At 41.4% G+C, this 14,919-nt stretch overlaps 2 gene segments (V, D, J or C); both read left to right on the top strand.

Moving 5' to 3' along the window:
* Positions 1–208: 208 nt before the first annotated feature.
* Positions 209–687, top strand: LOC120734755 (the record flags this gene model as incomplete). The annotated part of the segment is given in 2 exon segments: positions 209–260; positions 368–687. Coding segments are annotated over 2 exon segments (372 nt in total), but the record flags the coding sequence as incomplete, so codon positions are not given.
* A 6,120-nt stretch (positions 688–6,807) lies between these two features.
* Positions 6,808–7,289, top strand: LOC120734760. The segment is given in 2 exon segments: positions 6,808–6,859; positions 6,967–7,289. Coding segments are annotated over 2 exon segments (375 nt in total).
* The last annotated feature ends 7,630 nt before the right edge of the window (positions 7,290–14,919 follow it).

A 14,919-nucleotide genomic window follows, 5' to 3' on the forward strand; every position in this document is an offset into this window, starting at 1 on the left:
TGGATCATCATCATTTTCCTGATTAGATTTGCTAAAGTAGGTCCAACATTTACAAAAAAAAGAATTCGTTTGCTACTTCGGTCTTATCTTTAACAACTTGATTATTATAATAAAATAATTAGGCCGAACTATGGGTGTGTTCTTATTACCCAATACCTCTTTAAAAATCATCACAACAGAAGCCACAGAAATCCTCCTCATCAAAAACATGACTTTGATCTGCGTCCTCATCTGGACTCTCCTCTGCTGCTGCTTCACAGGTAAAGTCCAGAGAATCAAACTCCTCTCCTCTATCAACATCTGTCCCTCTGAAATGAAGCCCACAAAACCATGAAGCTGCTTTATGTTTTTGTCTCTGTATCCTCAGAGTCCAGAGGACAGATCACAGTGACTCAGCCTGGAGCAGTGACCTCTGCTGTGGGAGCAACTGTGAGCATCAAGTGTACGACCAGTCAGAATGTTTATGTTTCTGGCAACAACCACTTTTTAGCCTGGTACCAACAGAGAGATGGAAGCCCCCCCAAAGGTCTCATTTACCATGCTAGCACTCGAGCATCAGGGATTCCAGCTCGTTTTACAGGCAGTGGATCAAACTCTGACTTCACTCTGACCATCAGTGGAGTCCAGGCTGAAGATGCAGCAGTTTATTACTGTCAGAGTCTTCACTATCCTAACAGTCAGTATGTGTTCACACAGTGAAAAACAGTCGTACAAAAACCTCCCTCAGTCAGACTGAACAGAAACTGAAGTGACTGCTGCAGCTGGAAGATACTGCAGAGACTGATACAGTTCACTGAGGACACACACACAAAATAAAGCCCTTCAACACAAATATGTGTTCCACTGCTATCTCACGCATGTTGTTTTCAACTTGCAAATATATAATAACTAAAGAACAAACTGGGCCAGTAACAGATACCAAGATGAATCTTAGTCATGACCTTTGATAACCGCAGTGGAACAAAGCCATGACATCTAATCAAGTGTCAGGGCTGTCGCCAGAGCGTGGAGTGAACCCAAAACAGACTCCGAGCCGTGGTGTCGACAATGACTTTATTTACAATGATGTAGAAACCCAACAGTAGTGAATAAAATGTGATTTGGAGCAAAAGAAGTGTAACATAAACTATTACCCACACAGTAAAATTGTTATGGCCCTGATCTGGCCCACACAATGTGCTTACACATGGCCCACATACCGCAAAGAATGACGGCCCTTTGGTGGCCCAGATCAGGTTTGCCAGAGGTGGCCCACACATGGGCCAGCACAAGGCCAGCTGCAGATACAATGGTGGTCCTGTGCTGGCCCAGAAGAGTTTCAGCTCTGGCCCCAGATGTCAGCCTAATGTTTACCTTAATCAACCCATGTAATAACAACATGTGGCGGAACATAATAGTGCAACAATAACATGATGAAACTCTGTTCAGACCCTTACCAGTACGCATATTGAGACAGGCCCCCTGTAAAGCAGCAAATGCTATACAGGGCTTCACAGTGCTTGCATGGCCTTCAGAATTCACTAATACTCTCCAAGTACTTTCACCAAAAAGGCTTTTACTATCCAGATAGCTTCTTTCTCCTTCCATCTGTATCTCTAGCGTAGCTGATTGGTACATGAAGGCACACACAGGTGTCTGAGCAGCACACACAGATTGGGGGAGGGTCAGTCCTGCCTCCACACCATTTATCCACATATTGATTAAACTTATGTTTACATGCTTTTTATCAGCATTTATTATATTTAATTGCTTTTTATCAATATTTATTCCCATTGTGAAATGAGTATTTTAATCAAAAGAGTATCAATTTATGCTTTTAATCCCGTTTTTAACACTGGGTTACAATTTAGCAATAAATTTAATAACCCTCTATATTAACAGTTACACACTATATAGAACAACTTTATAGAATTATATTTGTTTGCAGATGTTAGCAGCTATCAGTGAATAGTTATCAGCTATTTTGAAACAAAACTGTAGAGAGACACGGCTCTCTGACTCTGAAAACAAACAAATCAACAACATAATTCTCCACTAGGCCTTTACTGAATCCAACTTCAGTTTCTGCTTGTTTGTGGGTCTCTCTTCATTCAGTTTAGTATTTAATAACAGGAATGCATGCTCTGTTGAGGTGAAAGAAGGTGACTTAAAAATGGAAGATATCCTATTTCTTTGCCTCTGAAAGTCTTGGGTGGTTTTTAAAGTTTAGTATATTAGCTGATTGACGATTTCCTGAACCTTATGCTAACTTTGAACTGAAAATACTTCATCTTTTTAATTTATCTTTGAATAATGAGGAAACAAGTCTTATATCTCCATGAAATGGGTTGTAGTAGACAGTTGTTCAATTACTTTTGAGTGTCTGGCGAAAAAATCCTTGTGGGTAAAACCTACACACCTTTCAATTCAAATGCAATCAGAAAGTTAGACAACCGACTTTGTGATCTTGATTATATTAATGTGATTGATCTATTACTAAACAGCTGTCAGGGGTTGCTGTGTGGATGTGAAGAAGAGGGGATCCAAACACAGGACTCGTGGTGAGGATTAAGGGAGTTTATTGCAATGGCAGGATGAACGCACGAGCAGAACAGGGAAGAAGACTGGCTGACTGGACTGAACTGAACTGAAAGGCAAACATGCAGAGTAGACAGCAGTGACAACATCAATGACAAGACAGTAAGTGAGTGGAAACTGAGGACTTAAACACACTGGCTGAATAATGACTGATTGGAGACTGGTGAGTGAACAGCTGAACATAATTGAAGTAACACACAGGGAAAGGCTGGCACAAAGAACAGGGAGTGAAAACAGAGAATAAACCAGACATGAAACAAACTGAAAATGCTGGGTCAACGACCCAGGAACCCTGACAACAGCATGTTGGAGTCAGTCCAGGAGAAAGTCACACCAAAAGTTTCAATGCCCTGAAGATATCATTCATCATGACTTTTATAGCAGCTAGCTGAATGAATGTTTAATTCTGTTTTTAATCTACTGCAGCAGTTTGTAGTTAAGGAGAACACTTAGAGATCCCGAATGAATAAATAACAGACTAAAAACAAAAATACTTGGACCTCGAAAGTGCATCCCAGATCAAAAAATTATAATTATACTATTTTACATTTTTCTTGAAACATGTTGGCCGATTGAAATGACACCTGTGAATTCACAATGTGATGACAGCTTATGAAGCCATGCTGGAGTCAGTCAGATGATTTCCATAGAGAGGCACTTTGCATCAGCAGCACCATGCTCCAGTGCTCTGGGAGAGTTTATAGTCCTGAGAGTTGAACACTGGATGACTGACAGCTGTCCTTCATCACAACAGAAGCCACAGAAATCCTCCTCATCAAAAACATGACTTTGATCTGCGTCCTCATCTGGACTCTCCTCTGCTGCTGCTTCACAGGTAAAGTCCAGAGAATCAAACTCCTCTCCTCTATCAACATCTGTCCCTCTGAAATGAAGCCCACAAAACCATGAAGCTGCTTTATGTTTTTGTCTCTGTGTCCTCAGAGTCCAGAGGACAGATCACAGTGACTCAGCCTGGAGCAGTGAGCTCTGCTGTGGGAGGAACTGTGAGCATCAAGTGTACGACCAGTCAGAATGTTCGTGTTTGGAACAACAACCATCTTTTAGCCTGGTACCAACAGAAAGATGGAGGAGTTCCTAAAAAGCTAACTTATAATGCTGACACTTGAGCTTCATGACCTTTGACCTCACTCACGCTTCACAGAGGTTTTAGGTTTCTTGGAACCTTATCCCAACTTCACATAAATAGGATTGTTAGAAAGGTGTAAAAGTACACAACACACACGATGATTGTGCTCACTATTATTGCGTTTTACTGACAGTTATGAACTCAAGGAACACAGTCTGTTCCTTTTTTTTTTTTTTTTTTCCTTTTTTAAATAAATAGGACAGGGGGAATGAATGAGAGAAAGAGGGGGAGAGAAAGAAAGAAAACCAAAGGGGAGAGGAGACGGTGAGAAGGGGGGGGAGGAGAGAGAAAAAAAAAAAAAAGAGAAAAAAAAAAAACAACTCCTGGGTCACCTGTATGGAGAAAAATAAAAACAAACAAAAAAAACAAACAGAGGAGACAGCAAACAACAAAGAGCAACATAATAATAGAGAAAACAAAGCACCATCACAATAAACTAGCTAGTCATAGATATCAATAGTTACTAAATAATAAACGATATTGTGCAGCACGCAAGATAGACAGCGCACAATGTGCTTTGAGGCAGCAGCCAAGAAAGCTGTAGTCCGCGTCTGTGAATACCCATGTGTACACCTGTGTGCATACCTGTGTGGATCAGCATGCTTGCATTCCAAAGGTTTCTCCATGTAATGATCTGCTAGGGAGTGTGGGGGGGCCACAGCCCGTCCTCCAGGGTGTGAAGCGGGTATGGAGGAGATCAAAACTCCAGACATCCAGAGGCCCCCAGAACACAAGAGACCATGGAAGACCAACAGAGGGGCAGCCGCGCCACTGTTCCAGTAAGAGCTGAGGAGAGTCCCAGATGAGGGCTCGCCCAGCAGCCGCGGAGCAGAAGCCAGGGGGAGTTGCAGTGACGCGCCCGTGAGCTCCGCCGGCCCCAGCTGTGCCTGAGTGACCGAGCCCCAGGCCGAGAGGCCGGGGGCACCCCATCTCCAAAGGGGCCCGAGCGAGCCCCAGGCCCCAGGCCCCGACAAGCGGCCGCCAAGGAGTGAGCCGGTGTGTACCCGGACGCCCACCCCCAGACGCAAAGAACCACCAACACACCGACACCTGAGGGAGTCCGCCACCGGCAGGGGAAGTGGTGGTGGTAGAGATAGGCCTCCAAACCTTGGAGGGCCTGAGATGTCCCCAGAGAGGTGGCGTCTGACACCCAACCTGACATATAGACACAGACATACAGGCACACACAGACACAAACATCCATTCCCACCCTCATGCTCTCATATGCACTTACTCCACACTCAACCAACGTGGAGACAGACATAAAGACGCTGTACACACGATCACACTCCCCAAGCGTACTCTACAAACCGGCTAGGTACCCTTGCCCCTGGAGGGGGGAATTGCACCCAGACCCAGGTGGTGTTTCCCTTTTCCCTGCGGTGGGGGGAGGCAGACCACCCCGACTCCGCAGCAGCAGGGAGGCCCCACACCCCAGACCGCAGTCGGACGGCCAACTCCTCCTACTAGCCCCCCGCTCCAGCAGGCCGCAGAGAATGGGGGTGGGAGAAGACTCCAAACCTCCCTCCACCCGCCTCATTGTAGTGTTGATGCATGTGTGTTCTAAGGTGCAATTAAAACCCAGGAGGGCATGGAGCTACCTGCCAAGGAGCAGCAGGTAAGCGCATAGCCCCTCCTGCTAGCCCTCAATGTCTACGTGTATTTAAAATTGAGAGGTGGGCAACGACGTCAGGGGTGAGGTGTACACCCTGATGGTAATTTGGACTCCGTGATTGTGCCCACCCCCAAGATCCTATATGTATGTGTAATGAGAGTGTGAATAATGTGAATGTCTAAGTTGTGGGATAAAATTGAGGCAGAGGTAGCCAGAAGGGGACAGAGGGGGGGGGGGGGGGGTAGCCTCCTCTGCACCCTGGTGACATACCCCTACTCCAAGGAACACAGTCTGTTCCAGTCCAGCTCTCCCCGTCCCCGCTCGACTCTGTCTTCACTATATAGATGAACAGAAAGAGACAGCGTCATCAGTCAGTCGCCACCACCTGTGGCTCACCTGCCTCCCGGTACCGCCCCCTTGAGCTCACTGTACCACTCCTCCCCTGCAGATGAGCCAAGGACCACACCTCCGCCACAGAAGGCAAATCAAACATACCCATTTTGGCTCTCTCTGTTATGGACACAGATGTACAGATTTGTATACAGAGTAGCATGAAAGACTCAAATGTAAGCACTCAGTAAGGTGCAGAAAAGTGCTGAACAATCATAAATTCTAAACAATCAGTTGTTTGTTTCTGCTCATTAAATTCTGTAAGAATTAGAAATGTGAAGGTCCCAAGTTCAGTCTGTGGATTTTACCTCCAACAGCAGCTTTTATCCAGGTAGATGTTCTTGAACTTAAAGTGTCCGTGATGATAACAGAGATTCTATCATGATGGGTTTTATTACTTAGTTTTATTCATTTGAATAAAGCTGGAATTCAGTTGTGTAATTGTTTGTAATTTGTGATTAAAAAACATCAACAGCAGTGAACAACGATGCTTGATCTGCCCTGTTACATGTCACATGGTTGTGATCATATAGCTACAGAAAGAGGTTTATAGGTAGTGCTGTCAGAGATAACAGCCTCGTTTAAAAGATACTGATTGTGTCTGTTTGTGTTTTTATAAGAAGTCCTTTGAAGCAAAGAGCAGTGACTGTACCCTCCACATGTCTGAGCTCCTCACTCTCTGAGACTAAGCTCAGCTACTCTACAGCATGAACCTGTGACCTGGTTAATTCATATTTTAATTAATCGAGATATTTCTTACTATTTATGATAAACATGTGAATCCCTCAAGGAACCAAACAAAACATTTAAATAATAGAAAATATTTTGGAATAAGAATATTCTGAAGAACAAACTGATATATCTGCTCAATACTACGATGGATTGAAATATTCCTGATAAACAGCATCGTCAGACTGATCCAAGTCAGTCAGATGATTTCCATAGAGAGGCACTTTGCCATCAGCAGCACCATGCTCCAGTGCTCTGGGAGAGTTTATATCCTGAGAGTTGAACACTGGATGACTGACAGCTGTCCTTCATCACAACAGAAGCCACAGAAATCCTCCTCATCAAAAACATGACTTTGATCTGCGTCCTCATCTGGACTCTCCTCTGCTGCTGCTTCACAGGTAAAGTCCAGAGAATCAAACTCCTCTCCTCTATCAACATCTGTCCCTCTGAAATGAAGCCCACAAAACCATGAAGCTGCTTTATGTTTTTGTCTCTGTGTCCTCAGAGTCCAGAGGACAATATACAGTGACTCAGCCTGGAGCAGTGAGCTCTGCTGTGGGAGGAACTGTGAGCATCAAGTGTACGACCAGTCAGAATGTTCATGGCAACAACCATTTAGCCTGGTACCAAAAGATAGATGGAGGAGTTCCTAAACTGCTCATTTACCATGCTAGCACTCGACAATCAGGGATTCCAGCTCGTTTTACAGGCAGTGGATCAAACTCTGACTTCACTCTGACCATCAGTGGAGTCCAGGCTGACGATGCAGCAGTTTATTACTGTCAGAGTTATCACTATATCAACAGTCAGAATGTGTTCACACAGTGAAAAACAGTCGTACAAAACCTCCCTCAGTCAGACTGAACAGAAACTGAAGTGACTGCTGCAGCTGGAAGATACTGCAGAGACTGATACAGTTCACTGAGGACACAGACACACACACACACACACACACACACACACATACACTTTATATTGCTGAAATATTTCTGCTTTCAGAATAAATTAGCATCAAATCATCCATCCATACCTTTACTATCTGCAGTGTCACATTCAGGAAGTGAATAAAAAATAAAAAATGTCACTAGAATGAGCACATTGAGGCTTTTATTCTTCATTGAGAATAATATGCTCAAATATTTAGTGTGAACTCTGTAAACACAATTGCTTGTGAAAAATAATGTAGTGATTTAAAATCGAGGACTTTACTGTGTTTGAATAGTTATGATTGATAAGGACGATCATATTCACAGAATTACTTTCACAGCTGAGATTGTTGGAAATGCACGAAACATTTAGAATTTTAAATGATGTGACGTCTCATGCTATTAGTATCGTCATCAAAAGTCATCCTGAAAAATATTTGCTCATAGGGGGCTCTCTGATTGTTGGGGTTGTCCTGTATTCTTGTAAGTCTTTTTTTATGTTACAATAGTGACTGTTGTGAGTTGATGTTACATCAATAAAACTGAATTGGACTGAACTGAATATTATTTAGTTCCCACAATGTTTCACAAGGAAAACCTGTAGAAATAAGTGTTTCTGACCAGTAAGATGGTAGAAAGCTTTTATTTTGAAAACACCCCAGGAACTAATGAGTTTGTTGAAAAAGTGGATTACAGTGACTTAAAGGGAGCAGGAGAGCATACACTTTGAAATACTGATGGATTATGACACAATTATGATAGAGATTTCCAACAGTGCCTGAATCACATTAATGTTTATTTGAGCTGCTTCAAAATGCCTTTGACTTTTAGTTATCAGTTTTCTCAAGTTTCATTTCATGCAAAAGTTGACTTCATGAGTCAAGTAATGTGTCTTATCCTGACATTTTCCCTCTTGCATGAAGTTTAGTTAAGTTTCTGCTCAGTTCTATTAAAATATCAGAATTATTTGGGACCAGGAGCATGTGGGTCCATGCAGATTCAGGACTAAGTAAAGAGGAGCTGGAGCCTCTCTCAGATGCTATTGGGAAAAGAGACAGGATACACCCAGGATAGATAAAGAGATGGACAACCATTCATACTCACATTTTCACGTTTGATCAATTTAGAGTCACCAGTTAACATAACCACAGTATCTGCATGTCTTTGAATGTGGAAGGAAACCGGAGAGAGCCCACAGAAACACTGGAGGAACTGCAACCTCCACAAAGAAAGTCCCCAGCCTGGATGAACCCAGGACCATCCTGCTGTTAAAGCAATAAGTGTTAAGCTATAGGAATCACACAATGATTTTTCCTAAGCGTTTGCTGTCATGTCTTAAATAAAATAAACTACCTCACTGCGGGTTAGCATAATACTCGATAAAACACAAACTGGAAAACACAGTATTTATGACATGGAAGTGAAGTCTCCCTGTAGTCTTCCAAAGAATTAAAAGCAATTTTAAAATTTAATTACATTTTAATTGCAGCAGCTTCTTCAAACTTCTTTCCTATGGTAGAAAGGTGATTACTTGGGTTAAGATACCCCCACCAAAAAATTAAACCAAACAAAAAAGAAAGGAAAGAAAAAAGCTTGAAATATTCCCAAAAATAACTGCAATAAATGATAGATCCACTTATAAATGATTCTTCAGACCAACTGAATCTGTCTTACAGTCAGATCATTTCCATAGAGAGGCACTTTGCAGGATATTATTTAATCTTAAAAAAACTATGGCGATTTCTCACGTACCACCAGAGAGAGCCCAAGTACCACTTGTATGTGAACCACAGTTTGAGAAAGACTGCTTTGATCATGCACAGAACCAGTTAAAGTGATAATACTGCTGAGCATTACACACTACATCACAAAAAAGAAAATAACATGTTCAGGACATGAAAGTCGAGTCTTTCCCGTCTCACAGGTTGTCCTGTTATTTACAAAACATTTTAACAAGTGATATCTGCGCTGGGTCATGTTTAACTTTTCCAACCTGTGGTCAGCATCGTGCATCAATGTGAATCACTGCAAGGTTTTTTGTACTGAGTGAGTTTTTAAAAACTCTAAAATAACTTTTACAAATTGTTCCTTTTTTTTTCAAATGTCACTTTTGAGGCCATGTTTACATGCACAGGTGGTTTGAAAAACATTGACTTTTCTATTCATTCTGGCCTATTTTTTTACATGTGAACAGCACTTTAATTTGTTGACAGGTCATTTCTAACTTCTTTCAGGGTGAAGATTCTCAGAAACTATGTTCATAAAAGGGCCACAGGTTAGACTCAAATCCAGGCTGCTGCCCCCTCCCATGACCCACTGAGCTAAACTGGCACCCTGCACAGTCCTGATGGCCAACACTTGGATTGGGGTGAGGAAATCTCCTTTCCAAAAAAATCGTTCTTTTGAAACAATTACAGTGGACATTGTGAAAAACTGATTAACTGATAAACAGCATCAACTATCTGAGCCAAATAGCTGTTGTATTCAGTAAGATGATTTCCATAGAGAGGCACTTTGCATCAGCAGCACCATGCTCCGGTGCTCTGGGAGAGTTTATAGTCCTGAGAGTTGAACACTGGATGACTGACAGCTGTCCTTCATCACAACAGAAGCCACAGAAATCCTCCTCATCAAAAACATGACTTTGATCTGCGTCCTCATCTGGACTCTCCTCTGCTGCTGCTTCACAGGTAAAGTCCAGAGAATCAAACTCCTCTCCTCTATCAACATCTGTCTCTGAAATGAAGCCCACAAAACCATGAAGCTGCTTTAGTTTTGTCTCTGTGTCCTCAGAGTCCAGAGGACAGATCACAGTGACTCAGCCTGGAGCAGTGAGCTCTGCTGTGGGAGGATCTGTGAGCATCAAGTGTAGGACCAGTCAGAATGTTCATAACTCAACCTTTTAGCCTGGTACCAACAGAAAGATGGAGGAGTTCCCAAACGCTCATTTACCATGCTAGCACTCGACAATCAGGGATTCCAGCTCGTTTTACAGGCAGTGGATCAAACTCTGACTTCACTCTGACCATCAGTGGAGTCCAGGCTGAAGATGCAGCAGTTTTATAATGTCAGAGTTTTCACTATCCTAACAATCAGGATGTGTTCACACAGTGAAAAACAGTCGTACAAAAACCTCCCCTCAGTCAGACTGAACAGAAAACTGAAGTGACTGCTGCAGCTGGAAGATACTGCAGAGACTGATCAGTTCACTGAGGACACACACACACACACACACACACACGCACACACGCACACGCACACACATGCGCGCACACACACACACCACCACACATACACTTTATATTGCTGAAATATTTCTGCTTTCAGAATAAATTAGCATCAAAACATCCATCCATACCTTTATTATCTGCAGTGTCACATTCAGGAAGTTGATAAATAACAAGTCATAAAAAATGTCACTAGAATGAGCACATTGAGGCTTTTATTCTTCATTGAGAATAAGTATGCCTCAAATATTTAGTGTGAACTCTGTAAACACAATTGCTTGTGAAAAATAATGTAGTGATTTAAAATCGAGGACTTTACTGTGTTTGAATAGTTATGATGATAAGGACGATCATATTCACAGAATTACTTTTACAGCTGAGATTGTTGGAAATGCACGAAACATTTAGAATTTAAATGATGTGACGTCTCATGCTATTAGTATCGTCATCAAAAGTCATCCTGAAAAATATTTGCTCATAGGGGGCTCTCTGATTGTTGGGGTTGTCCTGTATTCTTGAAAGTCTTTTTTTATGTTACAATAGTGACTGTTGTGAGTTGATGTTACATAAATAAAACTGAATTGGACTGAACTGAATATTATTTAGTTCCCACAACTGTTTCACAAGGAAAACCTGTAGAAATAAAGTGTTTCTGACCAGTAAAGATGGTAGAAAGCTTTTATTTGAAAACACCCCAGGAACTAATGAGTTTGTTGAAAAAGTGGATTACAGTGACTTAAAGGGAGCAGGAGAGCATACACTTTGAAATACTGATGGATTATGACACAATTATGATATAGAGATTTCCAACAGTGCCTGAATCACATTAATGTTTATAGTTTGAGCTGCTTCAAAATGCCTTTGACTTTAATTATCAGTTTTCTCAAGTTTCATTTCATGCAAAAGTTGACTTCATGAGTCAAGTAATGTGTCTTATCCTGACATTTTCCCTCTTGCATGAAGTTTAGTTAAGTTCTGCTCAGTTCTATTAAAATATCAGAATTATTTGGGACCAGGAGCATGTGGGTCCATGCAGATTCAGGACTAAGTGAAGAGGATGCTGGAGCCTCTCTCAGATGCTATTGGGAAAAGAGACAGGATACACCCAGGATAGATAAAGAGATGGACAACCATTCATACTCACATTTTCACGTTTGATCAATTTAGAGTCACCAGTTAACCTAACCACAGTATCTGCATGTCTTTGGATGTGGAAGGAAACCGGAGAGAGCCCACAGAAACACTGGAGGAACCTGCAACCTCCACAAAGAAAGTCCCCAGCCTGGATGAACCCAGGACCATCCTGCTGTTAAAGCAATAAGTGTTAAGCTATAATGAGAATCACACAATGATTTTTCCTAAGCTTTGCTGTCATGTCTTAAATAAAATAAACTACCTCACTGCGGGTTAGCATAATACTCGATAAAACACAAACTGGAAAAACACAGTATTTTATGACATGGAAGTGAAGTCTCCCTGTAGTCTTCCAAAGAATATAAAAGCATATTTAATTTAATTTAATTACATTTTAATTGCAGCAGCTATCTTCAGGACTTTCTTTCCTATGGTAGAAAGGTGATTATTTGGGTTAAGATACCCCACACCAAAAAAATTAAACCAAAACAAAAAAGGAAAGGAAAGAAAAAAGCTTTGAAATATTCCCAAAAATAACTGCAAATAAACCTGATAGATCCACTTATAAATGATTCTTCAGACCAACTGAATCTGTCTTACAGTCAGATCATTTCCATAGAGAGGCACTTTGCATCAGGTATATTATTTAATCTTAAAAAAAATATGGCGATTTCTCACGTACCACCAGAGAGAGCCCAAGTACCACTTGTGGTATGTGTACCACAGTTTGAGAAAGACTGCTTTAGATCATGCACAGAACCAGTTAAAGTGATAATACTGCTGAGCATTACACACTACATCACAAAATAGAAAATAACATGTTCAGGACATGAAAGTCGAGTCTTTCCAGTCTCACAGGTTGTCCTGTTATTCTACAAAACATTTTAACAAGTGATATCTGCGCTGTGGTCATGTTTAACTTTTCCAACCTGTGGTCAGCATCGTGCATCAATGTGAATCACTGCAAGGTTTTTTGTACTGAGTGAGTTTTTAAAAACTCTAAAATAACTTTTACAAATTGTTCCTTTTTTTTTTTATTTCACTTTTGAGGCCATGTTTACATGCACAGGTGTAGTTTGAAAAACATTGACTTTTCTATTTATTCTGGCCTATTTTTTACATGTGAACAGCACTTTAATTTGTTGACAGGTCATTTTCTAACTTCTTTCAGGGTGAAGATTCTCAGAAACTATGTTCATAAAAGGGCCACAGGTTAGACTCAAATCCAGGCTGCTGCCCCCTCCCATGACCCACTGAGCTAAACTGGCACCCTGCACAGTCCTGATTGGCCAACACTTGGATTGGGGTGAGGAAATCTCCTTCCAAAAAAATCGTTCTTTTGAAACAAATTAGAGTGGACATTGTGAAAAACTGATTAACTGATAAACAGCATCAACTATCTGAGCCAAATAGCTGTTGTATTCAGTCAGATCATTTCCATAGAGGCACTTTGCATCAGCAGCACCATGCTCCAGTGCTCTGGGAGAGTTTATAGTCCTGAGAGTTGAACACTGGATGACTGACAGCTGTCCTTCATCACAACAGAAGCCACAGAAATCCTCCTCATCAAAAAGATGACTTTGATCTGCGTCCTCATCTGGACTCTCCTCTGCTGCTGCTTCACAGGTAAAGTCCAGAGAATCAAACTCCTCTCCTCTATCAACATCTGTCCCTCTGAAATGAAGCCCACAAAACCATGAAGCTGCTTTATGTTTTTGTCTCTGTGTCCTCAGAGTCCAGAGGACAGATCACAGTGACTCAGCCTGGAGCAGTGACCTCTGCTGTGGGAGGAACTGTGAACATCAAGTGTACGACCAGTCAGAATGTTTATAGCTCCAACCGTTTAGCCTGGTACCAACAGAAAGATGGAGGAGGTTCCTAAACTGCTCATTTACCATGCTACCACTCAACAATCAGGGATTCCAGCTCGTTTTACAGGCAGTGGATCAAACTCTGTCTTCACTCTGACCATCAGTGGAGTCCAGGCTGAAGATGCAGCAGTTTATTACTGTCAGAGTTTTCACTATCCCAACAGTCAGCATGTGTTCACACAGTGAAAAACAGTCGTACAAAAACCTCCCTCAGTCAGACTGAACAGAAACTGAAGTGACTGCTGCAGCTGGAAGATACTGCAGAGACTGATACAGTTCACTGAGGACACACACACACACACACACACACACACACTGAAAATGTCATTGTGGTAAAGGAAAAAAAAGTTGGAAATATATCATTTTCTTTAACAATCATCATTTGTGACCTTGACTTCTGCTTCATACCAGCTCAAATAAATCTCAATTTCTAAACATCGATCATTATCAAAAATCATATTTCTTTAATAAAAAAAATCTGACACTAAATGAACTCACCAAAAGTCAGTGAGTCATAATTATCTGCACAATTTAGCAAATACTTCAAATAGAAACTTTAAGTCCAAATCAGTCAAATGATCAAATTTCCATCTTTTCTTTCTCAGGTTTTTAGATTTCTCTTTTTTGCTCTTCAACACTGCCATGGTCCAAAGACCTGTTGACTTCCTATTCATGTTTTTGATTATTAATATGATTCGTTTCATTTATTTTCTGTTTTCCAGTCGCATCTCTTCGTCCCTCTGTTCCTTATGTTCTGTCAACCCGTGTCTCAGAGCTCTGTCTCTGGTTCCCTGTTTTATTTGGATTCTGCGTTCTGTGTGAGTGTATTCGTCATGTCTGATGAGGTTTCAGCTGTGTCTGCCTTCTGTGGTGTATTCCCTCGTTACCCTCTGTGTATATTAGTATGTGTTCTAATAATAGCACTGACACATGTTCACATTCCTCAAATTGAGTTATTAATATTTAAACAGGTTATAGTCAAAGGTCAGCTGCCAATCTCAGAGTTAACCACTCTGACTTTAAACTTAGGAGTTAAAACTGCTTTGTTCCTGAAAGCAGTTGAACAAATTGAGTTGAGATGGAATCTTGAGCTCTCAGTTTGAGAACAGATGAAGGTGAATTTATTGAACCATTTACCTCGACTTAAGCACATACCTGTGTACTGAACAGCCCTCGTCAGTGGATCCCAACACCAGTATTTGACAGTAACAGGTGAGCCTCAACTTTAATTGGTAAAGAGACAAGACACCATGAGAACTGACATTACAATACTTTTATTTTACAAAAGTCAGCGTCTTTC

Source organism: Simochromis diagramma, unplaced genomic scaffold, assembly GCF_900408965.1.
Source record: "Simochromis diagramma unplaced genomic scaffold, fSimDia1.1 OVJJ01000202.1, whole genome shotgun sequence".
NCBI lineage: Eukaryota > Metazoa > Chordata > Actinopteri > Cichliformes > Cichlidae > Simochromis > Simochromis diagramma.